A 19,477-nucleotide genomic window follows, 5' to 3' on the forward strand; every position below is an offset into this window, starting at 1 on the left:
TCCGGGGCTGCTTCCGAAGCCAAATTGCTTTCTCGCTTGGGAATGTTTGATTGTTAGTTAGGCACCGGTTCCAGAGTCGGTTTCAGTTCCGGAAAGGTTTCCGGAGTCGGTTTCAGTTCCGGAAAGGATTCCGGAGTCGGCTCAGGAGTCGGTTCCAGTTCCGAAGCCGGTTCCGGAGTCGGTTCCAAAGTCGGTTCCAGTTCCGGAGTCGGTTCCAAAGTCGGTTCCAGTTCCGGAGTCGGTTCCAAAGTCGGTTCCAGTTCCGAAGCCGGTTCCGGAGTCGGTTCCAGTTTCGGAGAGGGTTCCGGAGTCAGTTCCGGAGTCGGTTCCAGTTCCGGAGCCGGTTCCGGAGTCGGTTCCGGACTTGGTTCCGGAACAGTTGGTTCGAAATCGGTTTCATTTTGGGAGCCGGCTCCGGAGCAGACTGTGCAGCCGTTTTTCCCATCACTAATGCTCAATATGAAATATTTTGCCCAATATATTCCTCCAAAAAATATTTTTTTAAATAGCCTCAAAGTTCATACACAAAAATTAGTTCTAATCATCATACGGTCTAATCATCAACGGTGGTTAGGTTTTCGGCATTGACGCTAACAAATTAAATTATAATCGTAAATACATTTTCTAAAATAAATTATCAATATGCATCAAAACAAATTAAATATTCATTCTCTATAGCTACTCCTAAATATTGTACCAAAAATTAGAATTAAAAATTATTCATCCCATTTTGGGTTTTGATTTAAATTGCAACATCAGTTGAGCAATAATATGGTGCAATAATACAGTCCACATAAAAAAAAACAACAAAATTATTCGTTCATCCGCTCAAACGGATGTGTTGAAATTAGGTTTAATGTGTTTTACAGAGACAGAAGCAGCTGCAGATCAAAGCACAAATTAGCAGAGAAACTCTCGAGCATTTTTTGGTTGATATTGCTGTTAGAATTGGTATTTCAGCTGCAAATGTAACGACACAGAGCATGGAATTGTCGGGTTCACCCGAAAAAGTCACTTGTACCGTGTGTCCGGGGAGATGCCTTCCATTAGTTATTCAGTATTTTTGCCCATCCGCCCTGTGTCGAACCTGCACCACAGAAACCAAGAATAACATGTTGCCCTAACTTCAAATGCTCCACGCCGCACACCGAACACCCTCTGCCTCTCATCTTGGTGTGCGATCAACGAACGTATCATTAGCAAATCAACACTCGGGCCGGCGAGAATATGGAGTTTGCGGTTTTACAGCAAATATTACGCAAAAATACACGCAAACGCACTCGAAACGCAAAACCATCGCTCGGAAAGAAGTAACAAACAGCAGCCAAACAAAAAAAGAAAAAAGAAAAGACACATAATTCGGCACCCCATCTCAACGACGATCTTTTCCAACGACCGTGGACCACAATTTTAGTGTGTGTGTTATGTGTGGGGGTTGACAACATTTGGGGGGGTTGTGTTCACGGTTGTGTCAGCGTGCAAGGATCGTAAAATTATTTCCTTGCTTACCCCAAACCAAACCAAAAAAAGGCCAAACCTTTAATTTCGACTTAGGCAGAGCTAGAACCCTATGGTTGGTGAAAGCATACGCAAGAAGAGGGCAAAATTCATAGGTGAAAGCGAATGTGTGGTGGTTAGGGTAGGGTATGGCAGAGGGTGGGAAATGCTGCGTTTCATGGTTTTTCATATGTTTGGCAAGGGCTTTCGTGTAGCAGAGTGAGAAAAAACTGAACTGCTTAGCGTCAACGCGTGGAGGAATGCAATAAAAAGCAACCATTAACCAGATGTTGGCGCGGTTTGACTGTTTCCTGTTCCCCCACCCTGGTATGGGAAAGGTGGCAAAAGCAGTGCGTAAGAATGAATCCGTTCCAATAGCGTAATAACGTCGGTAAAGGACACGGTACCAACCATTGCTGGAATGTGGTTTTATTGAACAAAACTATTCCGAAGACGAAGCAATTATGGTGGTAATTTAATCCCTCGTGTTTGAATTATCTTTTTCTTACTAGTTTTTCCTTAGGTTTTATGCAGCAAATTTTCATTTTATGTATTCATTTCAATGATCACCTTAACAACATAATTTTGTAATTGTAATAATTGAATTTTTTTTTTATTTTACCACCACACAAACAACGCTAAACCTCGTACTGAACCGTTTTGAAAGCTTCATTTACGATTAGCATTTTATTGGGCGCTTATTCCCGGTTTCCCCCTTTTTTTTGGTTACTTTTTATTTAATAATTATTACCATGCTTTAATTAATTTCAACTTGTTTAGTTGATTACACTCCACTACACACCGAACCGGGGGGGTGGGGTTTCCAAACGGCCCATATCGTTACGGGTGGGTGGCTCATCAGCTGCTCCGTGTGTTTGTGCCCTCCAATGGAACCGAAAATTCTTACCTCATTAGACGAGTTGCTTCTGCTGCAGAGCTAACGGACCAAGTGTACGTACCAAAAGCAAGGTACTAGACACACAGAGAGTGTTGCCCGGATGCCGTGTTGAAGGTTGTTTAATTAAAGCACAACACACATACCCACACACCCGAAAGCAGTAAAGCTTGGAAGCATTTATAGAAGCAGCAGCCTTTTTGTTGCCTGGAAAGATTGTTTGGACCGGGAAAAGGGTGGAAAATGAGTGTTTTGGGGGGAAAATTCGATTTTTCCCTTCTCACTACAACTCGTCTCCCACAACCCATAACTCTTCCGATACGATCGGAACAGCTGTGTAAGACCTGTGCACATCTTCAATTGCTTTGGCCAAACAACTTAAACGTTTCCTCTATGATCAACAAAACAAAACCAAGAGAAAAAAAATCCAAACAAAATGGCAGCGAGATAGAGAGATAAAAATTTCACACCAATCGAAACCACTTCATCTAACACCGATGGGCAGCCTTTATTTCCCTTCCATGAGACACCGAGTGGCGCTGGGGTGGCGCCTGTTAAAGCCAACCAGGAGAAGGGGGGAAAATATATAAAAGAAGAAAAATTACACTTGAGAAAATTGGCTGTGAAGAAGAAGAAGAAGAGAGAGAAAAAATATATTAACCCACTACCGCAAACCTGTGATTGTGCGGCTCGATCGCTACGTTCAACACGATCAACTAACAGTTAAGAGAGAAAAAACACAGTTCACCCAAAACCCGGTAGGCGGAAAGCGATGATCAAAATTTAATTTGATAAATTCCCATGAGCGACATGCCACCGCAAGTCAAATTAAATAATGAACGGAAAGTGGAGAAAACCCCCCCCCCCCCCCCCTACCGGTACCGGTTTTCGGGCGCCGGAAAAGCCCGTACAGCGGTGGGGAGGAAAAGAGAGGGAAGTATATATAATAGGAACTGCTGCTGTTGCCCGATATGTATAGTCGGCTACACTTCGGAAACGGAAGGGAAAATTTAAAACCGCACAACCACCCACCGACCTCCCCCCACACACACACACACATAAATCTCAACCTTCTCTTTTAGATGAAAAGCTTGTTGAGGGGAAGGAAAAAGGGGTGAGAAAGGGATGCGAGGTGGTGAAAGAGCTGCAAGACATATAAACAAATAAAACATAAATAAGTCAAGCAAAAGCAAATGTGACAGTGAGAAGAAAAAAAATGGAAAGCTACATGTCCGCCTGCAACCAACAGCTGAAAGGTTTAGTGAATACTAAAAACAGCGAAAGCAAAAAAAAACATTAAATAGAAAATGTGCCCCAAAACTGGCGGTACAAGAATGAATAGCTGGAAGAAGAAAAAAAACGAACGCAAAATCAACCTGTGCGTTTATTGGACGCGTTAGATTGGGCAGATATCTGTGTGCGAGAGTTTTGAGTGGGAATTTTTTCTTCTTTTCTTCCGGACATCCGTTTGGTTTATTTCATTTTTACCCCTTTTTATGCGTGCCAGCATGACTTCATAGATGGGAGTCAAAAATCTGGGCCAATACTAAATGTGGATGTGCCAACAAAAAAAAACCAAATGCAACCTACCGTAACTGGGTCCGGAAGTACTTTTCCGAGTTGCAAAGAATTATCGCGCAGCATCGCACCGTTCTGGCCCGAACGCATTGGCATTGGTCAGTAAATAATCGTTTTTACTTCTACGGCGCGTTTTGGTTCACTGTGGTTAGGGAATGTTTAGTACAGATCTTTCACTCTCGGATGGTTAAACAAAAAATCCAGATATTCTTTTTTTCTATAGCTTTTGGGAAGCGAAATTATCTGTTTTGAGCGATATTGTCCAATTTTATTTTTTTTGGGCGGCCCCAAAACTCCCAGAGATGTGGGCGTAATACCATGGATGTATTTTTCAATTTTGGTGTGGATTGTTTTTTTACCATGAATAAAGAGTTTCAAAAGAGGAGAACTCTTTAGTCCACCTTTCCAAGGTTCAACCACATTTCCAGGCGCTGTCTGTTCGATGGGATAGATAAATTTTGTCGGTAAAGATAAACAAACACAAAAATACACGCACCGCAGTTCGCTTTCCTGTGTACAAACGCCGGTGCGTCCGACGAAGCCCAAAAACTCGGTGGAAGCCCAACTCGAACTCCCAAAAGAAAGGCAACGTCCGTTGCAGCATACGCGAAACTCGTGGCGTTTTTTTTCCTCTTGTTTTGTTTCCGAACCTTCCGATTAGTTTAAAAGCGGCGCGGAAAACGTAAATAAAACAACTGCTCGAACTGCTAACCAGCAATGGGAAAGGAGACAAATCAGCCACATTCAACCCCCGTGGAAGAAGAAAAAAATGGTTTACGTTCCCGACAGCAACAGCAGCAGCACTGTTTATATGTTGTTATTGCCATGCCACAGACAGCAGCTACGGGGTTCATTGGGGTGTGTGTTGGAAAAGTGTAAGAAAAAGCCCCCCAAAAAACATCGGTATGTGCGCGATCGGTATCGGTTTGGTCGGATGTTTGTTGCTAGTGGGAAGCTTCAAATTCTATTGTAGGAAAGAAATGAAACATCAACACGACCTTCACCGTTGGCATTGTGGTAAAATGCCGGGGAAAGAGTTATATACAAACATAGGCGCGGAACATTTTTCCTCAATTTTTATTCGATCACAAACGATAATCATTTTTTCCAAGAAGTGGGTTGGGGTTGGTATTTTCCATCGACTGTTTATGTAGTGCTGGATGAAAAATTTTGATTTTTTTTTATTTTTAAAACATTTTATGATAGAGTTTTGTTTTTTATATTTTAATTCACAAGTTACGCATAGTAGTAAAAAAAATATTTATACAACAGGTTTTAGTCAAATCAAGTTAGAGTTTTATATCCGACTACCCACACAAACGTTTCTGAGATAAGAACTCTGCCTGGACTCATTTGCTGCCGAATATCATTTAGGCGATTTCGGGAGGTTAATGATCAGAAGGAAGGACGCCTTATTTCAGGACAATAGATAGGAAAATCCATAGAAAAACGAGTTCATCTACTGGTTTGATGACCTTAGAACTGTGCGACGAAGTACACTAGCAGGGCTTCTGCAGGTTGAACATGTCATTAAAATGACACCTGACGTCCTTCTGGACTTGAATAGAGCAGATTTGAAATGCTCACAAAATGGCAAAGACATTTAAAATTATCAATGTCATCCATGTTGTTATATGTTCAAATTCTCAACAAATGTTGGATCAATGTTAGTATATTCTCGAGTAAAATACTAATTTTTCAAGTAACTCTTCAAAGATTAAACTATGTTGGCCCTTCTTTATAATTCGAAGTACTTTTCCTTCTGAAAATTATCTAAAAAAAATCTTACAAAAATTAATAAATTATCTAAAAATTGTCTAAAAATTAAACAGAATAAAATTTAGCAATACGTCCAATTATACAATATAATATTTTTAATAAGTCACTCAATCATTTTTCAAAATTTGAACCTTTCAAAAATAAATTCTGAGATGTATCTCAACTACAACAACAAAACCCCACAATCAACCGAAAAGTAGCTCAGCTTGTACCAGATTCAGACAAAATGTTCACACAATGCAGCAAACAACTGTTGTAGCTGACCGACCGATCAACACCGGGTGAAAACAAATTGGACCACCGAATTCCACCCATTTTACGAAACATACCGAGCCTGGACAACCAACCAACCAACCAAACCTGCATCAGGGTGTCCCGGCCAATCACTAACTACCATCATCATTCGTCCATCAAGCACTCCCCCCAGAAGACGTGAAGCGAAAGGAGAAGTTGATTGGCGACGGTCAAAAACGGGTGGGATAAGGGGACCACACTAATCGGAAACTAATTTCCACCCCGCACAAAAAGAGAGGAAGAAAAGGGGGGTAGAAAGTGAGGTGGTGTTTTGGCAAAATAAATAGAAACACATTGCCATAAGCATTACAGCGGTTTTTGGGCCGAGTAAACCCGGGAAATAGCGGAACGGAGGAAAATTCTAACATTTTTCTGCCGAGCAACAGAATTCCTTCAAAGCGAAGTATGAGGATCGAATTTATAAAAAAACAACAACAAACCTATCCATTAAAAAAAACTGCCTGCAATGATTGGAATTGGGCAGGGTAGCAACAAAACGAGCCAAAAATAAAAGGGAGCAAACCGAGAAAAACCACAAGTAATCGAAGCGAAGAAAAGCCGAGAAAGTACGAAACCGGGAAAGATTAAACTGCCCTCGGATGGATGTGTGCTTCGTTCCACGCCGTCCACATTCTTCCTCCAGAAGCGGCTAATCATCTTGCCCCGTTTGTGTTCGGCCATTCGTCACAGCTTCGACTCCAAAAAAAAAAAAACGATGAAGCTGATGATGAGGATTAGTGTTGCGCGGATGACCCAAATTTTGGCCACCGCATTGCTTCGCGCGCATCGGTCAGGTGAAAAATTGAAGGGCAATCATCATCGAGGGGGAAAAAGCAGAAAAAAGGCCCCGAATAAACGTACCCGCACAGCAGCACCAGTTTAAAAAGGGTGGAAGCGGGACCCGGAACATAAGGCGAGGAAAGGGTTTCCCGAAGAAAAGCAAAAAAGGGATAAAACGGATTTGAAGCAAGGAGGGTGAAAATGGGGGATGGTGCTTACCATAAGAATGGTAGAAAAATAACTCATTCCCAACGCACTCCTTGGCCCGGTCGAAAGTTAAAACTTCCACCACACACACACACACATACCGATTCCGTCCAACCGATTCCGAATGGACTTTCTTTCGCCATCGCGTTCCATAAGCGCACAAGAGGCGGCCGAAAGAAACCCGTGAACAAAGGGAATAGAAAATGAATCCACCGCCATCATAAACGCTAAAAAACGATCGTACCGTTTCCCAGTTCTTCCCCATTCTTTCTGCCACCATTTTTGGGCAAACTGGGCAAGCAGCAACTTTTGATCAGCAGCAGCCTCCTCTCGAGTTGGGGGGGGGAGGGACGAAGGGCATCCTCCCCAAACTTCGGGGTGGAAGTAAAACCCGAGGGGAAAATCTTCAACCAATTTATGATGGAAATGATGAAGCGATGTGGACGAAAGATCAACAGCTCGCGCGAACTCCGCCGCTGAGCGAACGAACGGAACACGATGAAGAAGAATTATAGAAGTAGCGAGATCGAACAGAAATACGAAAGAAATTGAACAGAATAATGGACACGGCGCATCACACTAAAGCGTCCACAAGGGGCACACAGGGGGTGGTTCGTTTGGGTGGTGGACAGAAGAAGAAGAAAAAACACACACACACACAGCCAAGTGACGCATTGATCGATTCTGCAGTAATGTAATACGTTTTTATTTTTTCTCGTTTCTTCTATAACTGATCGTTGCAAAACCGATTGATGTGAGATGACTGGTGTAAAAGTAAGTTTAATGAAAATAAGAAAAAAAATAACTAAACAAGTAGGACAATTCTTACGTAAATCGATGATTTGACAATAAAATTTCGACAAAATATATGTACACAAAAAAATGGAAGAGAAAAATATAAGACTAAAAAAACTTGGAATTTTAGACCCGATGAGTTGAAGAATATTGAAAGATATTTATTATAATTTTACCAACTTTATTTTGTTGCATAAAAAGTTTTTAATGTTTTTGTTTCTTAAATGACTATAATAAATTATATTTAAATCAAAATAGATACAGTTAAGATAACAAAAATTAAGTTCTGTTAACAAACATATTTACGTAATGTATTTAAAAAAACAAAATTTTAAATAAAATTACTTAACCTCTCAAGTTTTTCACGTATCATCTCAAATTATTAACGCAAGCGTTAGTTATTCGAGTAGAAAAGTTTTGAAAAATTGCTCCACTTTTCGTATAAAGTTTCTTGCTTCTTTCAATGCACCTACAAACTTCCTAACTGTGGTTCTATACCTTAGGAACCAACGTGAATTGATGGACGTACGGATGATGGTGTGGACCAATACAGAAATATAAAAAAAAGGTAAAACGAATCCGCCGGTTGATAAAGTTCCAGCGCATGGTACACACCGCGCACCGTGAAGGTGAAGCCGCTTTGAGGGTGACGAATCGAAGAACCCCCGGGGGAGAGGGGCGGTGGAGGAGGAGGAAGAGAATCACGAAACAACAAAGAAGCAGCAATGAAGCAGCAATGGTGTGTAGGGAAAATTAAAATTAACAGCTTAAATGAGCAAGATTTGTTGTAAGCGCTCAATAATCGCGGCCCTCCGGGGCTCCGACATTCCAGACTCACGGTGCAGAAAGGGATAGCGAGCGTGCGAGCGAGCGAGCGATCGAGAGCGGGAGACTTGGCCGACCGAAAGGGCAAAAAACAGGAAAACGGTGAAGTACAGACGACGGGCAGGCATGTTTCGAAGGTGTTTGGTCCGTTGTTTGGTGCGCCCCAAAGGCGTCCACCCCATATTCTCGATCGCTCACCGCTCAACGTTCGCCATTGTTCGCAGAGCCGTGACCGGGTGTGTGCTTGTCGGTTCCTTCAGGCAAATGGCGGAAGAAAACTAGGGGATGAATATACGGCAGGACGGTGTGCACGTCAAGGCGCTGCAGGGAGAGAACGAATGCGCTTGCGAGAGTGTAAGAACCGAGCTGAACCGGCTGGTTTGGTTTGACGCATTTGGACGCCGAAGTACATCAAGTGAGTTTTTGGCGAATTGCATGCGCCGCCCGGGACCGGTCAATGGGGACAGTGGAAAAGGGTAAATGAGGAAGCTTAATGAAGGAGATAATCGGAGAGCTTCTGGTGAGGTAAAGTGCGCTCGTATTTTCATTTTATGGTCACCCGCCTTGAGCAGATGACTCATTACACACCGGCGGGTGCTGCGCTCTCGAAGGCGCGCGGATGGGCCAAGCTTTTTTGTACCAATTAAATTAGCAAATACATTCTTCTCCCACTAGCGAGTGAGATCGTGGTGGGACAAGCTTATGTTTAGCAGGGTTGGGTTTTTTTGAGAATTTTATTTTTTTAGGGAAATTTTGCTTTTACGATATTAAAAAAACGCTCACAAATTTGTGTGACATTTAATTAAATATCGCGAATTTACCATTCTCGACAGCAAGACACTGAATTAGAGTAAAGCTTAACAGAAGCGAATATTTGGTCAGTAAACTATTGAACAAATTATAATTAAAGAACAAATACATTAATACTTTAAGATTTAGTGTTGAATCAGAATTCGAGTCTATGAGGATTCATGAATCTTCTTGATAGAGATTCAGAGTTCATCATTCACTTCAGATCAGATTCACCACAAACAGGTGAAGATCTAATTCCAGAACTCATAATACAGTTGTTGTACAAAAAAAATTGTTGTGAAAATTGGTCTAAAACGCCAATCTCTCCCTTCTTGGCTTTTAACGACTTTACAAGGTCACGCCGGCCATTTCTGGCTTCCGGATGGAATTTGAACCCGGTCCCACCGTGTGGACTGGCGCCGTTTATCACATGGACCACCGGACCGCCCCAACCCAAGAAACTTAATTTATTAACACACTTCAATTAGCAACTTTTGTATTTTGATTTTGGATTTTAACAAATGTATTCAAATGATAAAAAAATAATAAATTACTTTTTTTAAATTGATGTACGATTGGTTAATAATTCAAACATTTTTTTTTATGAAGTATTCAAAGTTAAAGCTTTAGTAATAAATTTCTTTTTGTCTTATAATTAAAATACTGATAAATTATCAGTCAAAAATTGGCTCTCCAACAATGTGCGCCATTTTGTCATTTGTTGACAGTTTCAAGATCTATTAAAATTAATACTTAAAGTATTTTCGTTCTAAACAAATTGAAATTTTTGTATTTCGATTGTTTTTGGACAAAACTCCTGTGACCAGTTGTTCGTTTAAAAATCCACGTTCCCACAAAAACCCTTTTTTCGAGCTTCTTAGGGGCCTATCTTCCCTTGATTCATTTGCCAACGTTGACATCCTTTTCGAGTTGTATGATAATCAACTGTATTCGGGTGGCAAATACTTAAAAATGCATTTATGAGCTCATTACATCATCACATACCTGTGCCGCTAAGGGTAAAATCCATCGTTGCCCATTATGTATCGTATGCTGCAAATAAGTTTCGTCCAGTTTTTGTGTGTGAATTTTCAAATGGCGCGCCGTCTCTAATGAATCGTTTGTCGTCGGCGTCGTCGGAATGCAAGGATGCACGTACAGGTCTCAGGCCAAAAACACAATCACAAACTTATGTGGTTTCTTTGCTGTTGTTGCCTATGCGCAACAATCACAACACCAGACCCAAGAAGCTAATCAATGAGTAAGCCCAAAAGCTAAACTCACTTAATGACGGACCCGCAGAGCTCGAAAAGAGTCGCCGGGCGTAACGCACACACACAGACACGCACTTAAAACACTTATCGAAAATGCACTTCAAACACGATGCAAGATGCACTTCATTCGGGCACTTACTTATGCGACTATTGCACCTGTCGCTCTCGCACACTCAATGCCAGAGAGAGATCGTGTGATCGTGCTGCTCACTATTGCAATTTCACTGTGCGGGGAAAATATTCTCACTGCTCACTTCCCCGTTCTTTCTTTTTTCATTTCTTTCAGCACGCTCCACGCGGAATGCTTAATCTTATTCTTACACCGCTAAATGCATATGCCGTGAGCGCACATTTCATTCACATTTGCTGAGGAAAGAATATTTTTAATGCACTTTTTGCTATACTCGCTGCTCACCGGGTGACCGGGCACCGTGCACAGTGAGATGTTTTCTTTTTCACCCTCTTTATTCACTTGCACCGACTGATGGTGGGGATCACCGCTGCACTGTTTTGCTGAAAGTAAATTGAAAATAAAAACATAAATGAAATAGCAGAAAATGTTAGTTTTGTAAATATCTCAAAAAATTACAAAATGGCCACCATTAGCAGAAGAAAAAAAACACTCCAAAACCGGTAATCTTTTAACCCTGAATGACAACATTGAAATCGCCATGGTAACCCAATGCAATGGATGAAATCAAAGAAAGGAGTTTGCAAAGCATATTAACAGAGGAGTTAACATAAAAGGTTTTTTTTTCTGAACCAATACATAAATAATAGTGACAGTAATTAGGGGTTGCCAAAGACGTCATGATCGGAAAAAAAATTAATTATTTCCTTTCCACCGTTCGTAATCACAAGTTCGTAAAAATCTTTGCTCACAGAAAATCCACCCCTGAAGTGTTCGTTTCCATTTGCATTGCGTGTGCAGTTGTGCATCGCAATTGAAAAGCAAGTTGCAGTATTGCATTGTACTGCACGGGAAGAGGATCAATGCAACATGCGGAATATTCCTTTTTTTCCGCCACATACAATAAGTATAGAATTCTACGAATTCGGCAAATTTCAATCCTTCCTCAGGTAAGCAAGTAATAAATCACTCCTAATTATCATTGTGAATCAGTGTAAACGTTATGCACCTTCTGCCGGTAAATACACCACCTGAACTGAAATAAACTCTCGACTAAGGAAGCCAGAGAGACGACCGCATATATCCTTCCACACGGTATTCCTTCATTCCAGCGTCAATTCGCATAATTAAAGCGTCAAAGATGGGAATGAGGTGAGAAAATGGGAAGTGACAGATACCGACGAGATGATGAGATTGATTTCGATGAGATTGTACAACAATCTCGCTTTAGTGGTACCGGGAAAAAAGGAACATCCCCTCCTCCCAGGCATCGATCCGGTGGAGGTGTGTGTGTGTATGGCAGGCGGAAGAGTGTCCTTCAGACGAATATTAATTACTGTGTACTGTGTGGCACCATTCCACGGGTTGTGCCTTCCAACCACCCGGAGCAAGCGCAATTTTGAAGCCGACAAACGAGATGCTCTGCGGTCCATGCAATTGACAGCTTCCTCCAGATCCGAACAAAGGAAGTAAGATCGGCAAAGGTGAAAAGGAACACAACGGGCCCGTTCGTATGTATGCACCTACCCGAAATCACCGCACACGGATGCTGCGTTGTTTTTTTTTCCTTTATTTTTGCTCCTATTCATTCGCACTCGATGCTGCTAGTTCCAAGAACGCACCCATCGAACGCCATTTCTTGCACGGCAAATTCAGGATCATTCACGCACTCTCATACGACTACACGCGCGCACACACACACACACAAACACGCACGTACGCACAGCCGAACGATTCTAGACGCCGCGAGACGCCAATCAAAACCTCGATGGCAAAGCACTTGTATTCCAATCGCGACGTACAGACGCACACACGCGGATCGGGAATATCGCACGCACCATTTTCTACTATGCTCGTACGGCAAACACTATTTGCTTGGTAAGAGGGTTTGGTTTGTTTCTTTTTTTCTTTATGCTCAATTTCCCATGCCGATGGGGTTTGTCGCGTTTCTTTTTCCTATGCGCATCAAGCGGCGGAAAATGTTACGCAGGAAAAATCTTCAACACAGCGCGAGCGAAAACACAATGCGTCCGACGTCTCGGAAAGTTTACACAAAATACACCTAACGCTCGGTTATCCGTGATGCTACGTTCGGACCGAATGTTCGCACGGCACGGATCATCGCGTTAGTTCGGATGACAAAAACTTTGCTTATTCTGCACAGTGGGTATACCGCGCGGACGTGCACGCATACATACGGATGACCGTTTGCGGGGTGGATTTATGTTTTGTTTTAAATATTTTCCTTTTTAGGCGGTGCGGAGAACTTTATTGTGGAAATTACGCTTCAAGAACTTTTATTTTTCATGTTTTTGACAATTAAAAATTGAACAAACAGTTCAGATATCGTAGAAAAAGCGATAATGAATGTGTATGCGTCCAGTTCCGAGCGAAACATACTCGCTAGTAGCGCCCCTGGTGGTCGGGATTGTAAACTTTTTTAATTTGTCTGTTATCAAAGGCACTTTCTTTGCTAAAATACGTTCAACATTTTTTTAATTCCTTTATTATTTGTCAGCAAAAGATCATCTAAATAACCATTCCTTTGTGTACTGAATTCGATCGTATTTATTGCACAGTTTATTAACAATTACACGATAATACTTTATTCAACTTAATATTAATAAAAAAAAACAATTTGGAATTTTAAAAAAGCCAGTTTTCAAACCGAGCCTTTTATGTTATAGGCTACAGGTAAAACAATTGAAATTCACTTTTGGAATAATGCATTTTGCCAATCAGTAAATCGCTTTCATCATTCTGGCACTGCGGCTGGTTCTGGATGTTTAAATGCTGCTTCCTTTACATCAACCAAAGCTTCCTCACCTTTTTCTAACTCCGCTTCATCGACTCGTTCAATTTCGACCACCATATTTGCACCACTATCGAAGCTAACCTTCTTTTCGATCGGTGCCTTTGCCGGTTGTGTTTCGGCAGCATTGCTACCGATCGAAGAGCTGGTGCTGATTTTTCGCACCGGTTGTACTTTACTGCCAAAGGAAGCTACCGGTTGTTCGGCCATAGTTCCACCGGCAAGGTTAACGCTTGATAGCAGCACGGAGATCTGTTCCGCCGATGGGCAGCTTACGATCGTCAGATCATCCTTCGTGTAAGCATTTAGCATCAGAATTTGTTCAAGTTTAACGAATGATCCAATGATGTTGTTCTGTAAGTGGATAATAAAACGCAAATGGTTAAAAGAGTATGAACGTTTGAAACAATTCACTGCCAAAACATACTCGAATCGGTCGAAAGAGAATAAATTCCGTATCCTTATTGGCGAGATACAGCTGCATCGATCGCTGCAGGCCAGTTAGTTTCGATTTGATATTTCTCAAACACTCCTGGATGATGGAACTAATTTGTTGCGGTGCAGCGAACGGTGCCATTCGCAATGCCATGCCCGTGCTTTGCCCACTGGATGCTGCTGCCGTACCGGCACTAGCTACAGCCGCCGTCTTTCCACCGCCCGGTTGATTGCGGAGATGGTTCTGTGCCGCTTCGATAAACGTCAGCACAGGCCCAACGAGTTGTTTCGTGGCGTCCGTTATAAATGTTTCGCATACCATCTTCAGCTGTCGATCAACGTCTTTGCGCGAATCGAGCAATTGCTCGCGTACCTGTGGTGTACCGTCCAGCAGAAACTCCAGCAACGCATTGTTCGAACCAAGGGAAAATAGTTGCTTCCGTTTCTGCAGCAATTCGTAAGCGGCCGTACGTACCTTGCTGAAGTCAAGGCTTGTTTCCTTCGCAGTAAAATCCACCCGAAACGGTGCGATTTGTTCGCGCAGTATTAGTAAATGCTTAATTTCGAACAACTCACCATCGATCGTCGTACGGTTCTGCGCTATTTGGCTTGCTGCCGTCGAGACGCTGTGGATACAGTGGGCCAGCGCTTGCTGCGAAAGGCTTTGGAAGATCGACTTATCAATGCAGCGATAGAGTCGCGAAAGGCACACCAGCGTACGTCGCACGGTCGGGTACCACATGCCGTGCATGTCGGCGGGTGAATTTCCCGCCCGTACTTTAAGGGCCGGATCTATGGTGGATGGCGTCGTATCAATCGACGCGAGTGACATGCCAGATGCGATGGAGCTTCGTGAATCTGCCCGCCTCAGCTGGGGCGGTGCGTGTTGGTTTTCCTGCAGCGAAAGTGCAATGCTTTCCATCATTTCTAGCTTTTCCGGGTACGCGAGATCACCCGCCGAGGGACGATAGTTGCGAATATCCGACTCAAGGTAATTTTGTGCCCGAAAACCAATGCGTTCCTGCACGTCTTGCAGCAGTTGGTAAACAATCTTAGCGAAAGCTTCAAGCGATTCAGCTGAAAATGCAAACAAAAGGCAATGTTAGAAAGGGGAAGAACTTAAAATCCTGTTTCAGTCGGAACATTATATTCTTACGACTGTACGACACATGCTCATCCAACATTTCCACCTTCAGAATGCTACATATTTCGGCCAGCGTTTCGAGGTGATCAATGCGAATAATGTAGGGCCGCAGTGTGTCATACAGAATGGTGCATAATCCTTCCATGTAGATACTAAAAAAGTATAGAAATTGTTGAAATTAATTCTAATTAATCAATCCATTTTCATGAGCTGCAACACTCACATAAGTTGGGCACTGTGTTTAGCGAAAAATTGATAAAATAGTCTGTGCTCATCCTGACAAATGTGTACCATAAAGGCACAGGCAGAGCGTACCAATGCGCAGTGATCACCTTTGTGCTTCTTAGCCAGATCCTTTATAGCTTGATCGACACCGGATCTCATAATCTAGGGAAGGATAGAAAAAATACATTTTTCATTACCCGTTTAACTGATCATGTCTTTGTCACGTTTGTATTACCGTCGCTCGCTGGGTAAGATAGCTTTGATGTAACTCTCCCAGCAACTGTTCATACTCTGGGCTGCGATCGAGACGCTCCTCGATCAAGCCAGTGATGCGTTTAACGCGCGGTGATGACGCTTGAAATTTCCCATAGAACAGAACAAATGCAGCGTCTGCTGTAGGATCGCCAATTTTCGGTTGATCAAGTGCTTCCAACGATCGAGGAACACCGGAACCCTTTGGGGTGAGCACCTGTGCAGTGGCATTCGAAAGAATCCCGAACACGTACGTTTTCATCATCTGAGTGGCCTTGGCCAAACAGGCACGATATTTGACAGCGTATGTAGATGCTTCACTATATGAAGGCTGCAACAACGAACGATAAAGCGATAATAAGTGAAACTGTTTTTAATCGTTAATAAATCTTCTGATATACTCACGTTTACTCGCATATATTCGATACAATCGTCAATCGTATTCAAAATATGCACAAACGTGTCGTTCGACACGGAAAATGTTGGGTTGTGCAATCGCTGAGATATGCTCTCCGCCTGGGTGAAGTATTTCAAACGCTTTTTTATCTCATCGCCCGTATCACTCAGGCGCGTTTGATCCTGCAGCAAACTTTCACTCGCCTGGTGCAGGGAAGATGTTTTCTCCGACACAAAATTAAACTCCTGCGTCAGCTGGCGGAGCGAATCGAGCGATACATCGATTTCCTGCAACATTTGATCACATTCACTTGTGCGCGATCGTAGCTGTTCGTAGTACTCCAGGTACACATCGTCAAAGTGTTCGAGAATTTCGGCATCAATCGAATTGTACCAGGAAAGAAAATTTTGCGTGGTATCAATAACGCAAGCGGATTGTTTGAACTGTTCGAGCGAAGCCGGTAGCTCCTCGTTTGATGCGTGATCTTTGCTCACATCTGCGGGTGGTGCGCTCTGGAAAGAATAACAGTTGAAACTATAGCGGCCGGGAGAATTATGTTGTCCAACTTACCCCGACGCTTGCTGGTACGTTGCCATTAGCTAGATCGGTTAGGCGATTAATGAAATCCGATTGCGTGGCAGTCAGTGGAGCGAGTGGGTTTTCCTTCAGTTCCCATTGCACCAGCTTCGATTGAATCTTTCGTAGGCTGGCATTATCTGCTCTCATCGTTGCTACCGTTTCCATGCTGTGGATAAAAGAAAACAGACCCGAAATTATCGGGACAATTGGTGATAAATTGTTGTCCTTTGGAAAGGAGGAAAAACAATGGACGTGTTTGTTTACTTTTCTGTATGACGTTTACTTGCTCGCCGCTTTCTGACAGCTTTGGATTACACGGCTGGAAATTAGTATAAGTTGATTTTTGTAAACACTTTTCCTACAATTTATAAAAGTGAACATATGGCTTTTATTAATTTATAAAATAATTGATAAAACAGCTCTATCTTCTTTTTAATATAGAGGAACGACTATTCCATAGAAATCAATCAATTTCCTGACACCAAACGACTATCCCTATGTCATCTGTCAAACATGCCGGGTTTTATTTTGATTTCACAATATTTCGTGTTTATTTACATCCCATCACAGAAAAACAATTGATCCTGCTTGCAGGTGTGCTTTCGTAAAATCGCCCAGATTGCATAACGTGACGATCCAAGTGCTAGGCAGTAAGCCAAACACATTCTTCTCCTTCGATTTCGGGTGACCGGCATCGTCGAGCGCAATGAACGATATCCGGCGGCTGAAGGATCAACAGCGTGAAAAACATCCAGGCTTTGATTCGTACATCGAGTGCATGAGCCGGTCATTGTTTACGGGTTTGGCGACGTTTTCTCTCGGGTTCGCCGGTATCTACTTCCTGCAGCAGATCGGACAACGCTATCTGCCGTACACGAAGAAGGGTAACATACTGGTGGCAACGATCGTCGCAACCGGTGCTGCATACAAGGTGACCTCAGATCGTACCCGTGCCTGCCAGGCACGGTGGATGGCCGTAGAGGACAAATACAGTGTGTTGCAGGAAGCAATTGAACCGGGAGCCACATCAAACGACACGATCATTTAGATACAAAACACAAACCGTCCGATAGTTTACAATGTTAGGATTAGCTGTACGATCCGTGCTGCGGAAAGTGTGTGCAAAGAATGCTTTGGAATCTTACCAACTAAAAGGCCTTGCCGTTACCACACGATGCCAGTCATTAGGTCAATTAAATATGCATCGAGAGAAATATACCGACGCGAGCAAATACAAAGGTGGAAAGTTAGCTGGACAGCGCCAAAAAGTTATAGCATCAGAAAACGATCAATCCACTGCGGAAGATGATGAAACATTGGAGGGGAGGGATAATCGGGCCGAGCTAATAGATGATCGCGACTACGACACAGTGGCTTCCAGTGCCATGCACGTGACGAAACAGATTCTTAACGTGCAGCATGTGGTTATCATACAACCGTACATCAAGTGGGGACCTCGGAAAAATCCCACCAAACCGGACCTGTTGCTAGCAGAAGCGGAAGCGCTTGTGCGTTCATTGCCCAAATGGACTATTGAGCTCAGCATGAAGATTCCTGTGGAAACGCTTGATAAAAGGCAACTGTTTGGTAGCGGTAAGCTCGAAGAGCTAAAAAACATCATCCAAACCCGGCAAGAATCCGGTACACCACTCTCCTGTGTGTTTATCAGTAAAGGGACACTTACTTACTCACAAAAGCAAACGCTCGAACAAACCTTTCGTCTGCCGGTGATGGATCGCTACTCAGTCGTGGTACAAATACTTCGACTGCACGCCGTCAGCATGGAAGCGAAGCTACAGGTGGCCCTTGCCGAGTTACCATACATCTGGTCCCAGGTGAAAGATCAGGAAGGATCCTCGAAAGGTTCGGGTCGAATCTTTTTGAGCGATTCTCAGCGTCAAATGTTGCAGCTTCGCGAACGGAAGCTACGCAATGAACTGGCCACGATTCGATCACACCGCGAACTGCTTCGTAACCGTCGTCGGCAGAAAAACTTTCCCGTGGTGGCAGTGGTCGGTTACACGAATGCCGGCAAAACTTCGCTCATAAAAGCACTGACGGAAGAGCAAAGTTTGCAGCCACGTGATCAACTGTTTGCCACGCTTGATGTGACAGCCCATGCCGGATTGTTGCCCTGCAAACTCGAGGTGCTGTACATGGATACGGTTGGTTTTATGGCGGACATACCAACTGGACTGATTGAATGTTTCGTAGCAACGCTGGAGGATGCAATGTTAGCGGATGTGATCGTGCACGTGCAGGATATGGCACACGAGAATCATTCAGAGCAACGGGCCCACGTGGAACGTACGCTGGGAAAGTTAATGCACAACGGTGAACAGTCACTTAGCCCGGAACGTATCATCAACGTAGGCAACAAGATTGATTTAGTGGCGGATCCGTCGGAATTCACGATCGAATGTAACGGGGGCGGGAAGCAACCATCATCTGACTACGATCGATTACATCTCATTTCTTCCCAAACGTTGGTAGGCGTACACGAGCTGCTGTTGGAGCTGGAACGAAGAGTGCTAATGGTAACTGGACGGCAGCGTATTGTGATACGAGTACCGATGGGTGGTGCGGAAATGGCATGGCTGTACAAGAATGCAGCCGTTACAGAAACGGCGGCCGATCCGGACAACGCGGAACGGTTGCTCGTGAGTGTGGTAATCACGGAAGCCAAACTGCAGCAATTTCGCCATTTGTTCATTCGCAAACGGAGTTGAGCCGAAGCTTTTTGTAATAAATGTGATGTATATTGTACAGAAATAGAGTTGTGGGTTG

At 43.2% G+C, this 19,477-nt stretch overlaps 4 protein-coding genes across 5 annotated transcripts in view; 2 read left to right on the forward strand and 2 right to left on the reverse strand.

Moving 5' to 3' along the window:
* The window catches only part of LOC125764026 (latrophilin Cirl), an 81,953-nt gene extending 68,556 nt beyond the window's left edge, over positions 1-13,397 (reverse strand). For both annotated transcript variants that reach the window (XM_049427797.1, XM_049427796.1), the window contains exons 1-2: positions 12,374-13,397; positions 10,448-11,229 (exon numbers count right to left, since the gene is read on the reverse strand). The gene's annotated coding sequence lies outside the window, so the exon portion shown is untranslated. The remainder of the gene's footprint in view (positions 1-10,447; positions 11,230-12,373) is intronic.
* Positions 13,398-13,404: 7 nt separating this feature from the next.
* On the reverse strand, positions 13,405-17,078 carry LOC125764028 (conserved oligomeric Golgi complex subunit 3). Its single transcript, XM_049427798.1, has 8 exons — positions 16,955-17,078; positions 16,682-16,856; positions 16,120-16,623; positions 15,698-16,045; positions 15,461-15,624; positions 15,250-15,389; positions 14,086-15,170; positions 13,405-14,012 (listed from the first exon to the last, which is right to left on the reverse strand). The coding sequence occupies exons 2-8, from the start codon at positions 16,853-16,855 to the stop codon at positions 13,602-13,604; spliced, it is 2,826 nt and encodes a 941-aa protein (XP_049283755.1). The 5' UTR covers position 16,856; positions 16,955-17,078; the 3' UTR covers positions 13,405-13,601.
* Positions 17,079-17,203: 125 nt separating this feature from the next.
* LOC125764032 (transmembrane protein 141) lies at positions 17,204-17,738 on the forward strand. Its single transcript, XM_049427803.1, has one exon. It carries the CDS (start codon positions 17,397-17,399, stop codon positions 17,736-17,738), a length of 342 nt encoding a protein of 113 aa, XP_049283760.1. The 5' UTR covers positions 17,204-17,396.
* A 31-nt stretch (positions 17,739-17,769) lies between these two features.
* Positions 17,770-19,464, forward strand: LOC125764029 (putative GTP-binding protein 6). The gene has a single exon (XM_049427799.1). It carries the CDS (start codon positions 17,770-17,772, stop codon positions 19,417-19,419), a length of 1,650 nt encoding a protein of 549 aa, XP_049283756.1. The 3' UTR covers positions 19,420-19,464.
* The last annotated feature ends 13 nt before the right edge of the window (positions 19,465-19,477 follow it).

This window comes from Anopheles funestus, chromosome 2RL, assembly GCF_943734845.2.
Source record: "Anopheles funestus chromosome 2RL, idAnoFuneDA-416_04, whole genome shotgun sequence".
Taxonomy (NCBI): Eukaryota; Metazoa; Arthropoda; class Insecta; order Diptera; family Culicidae; genus Anopheles; species Anopheles funestus.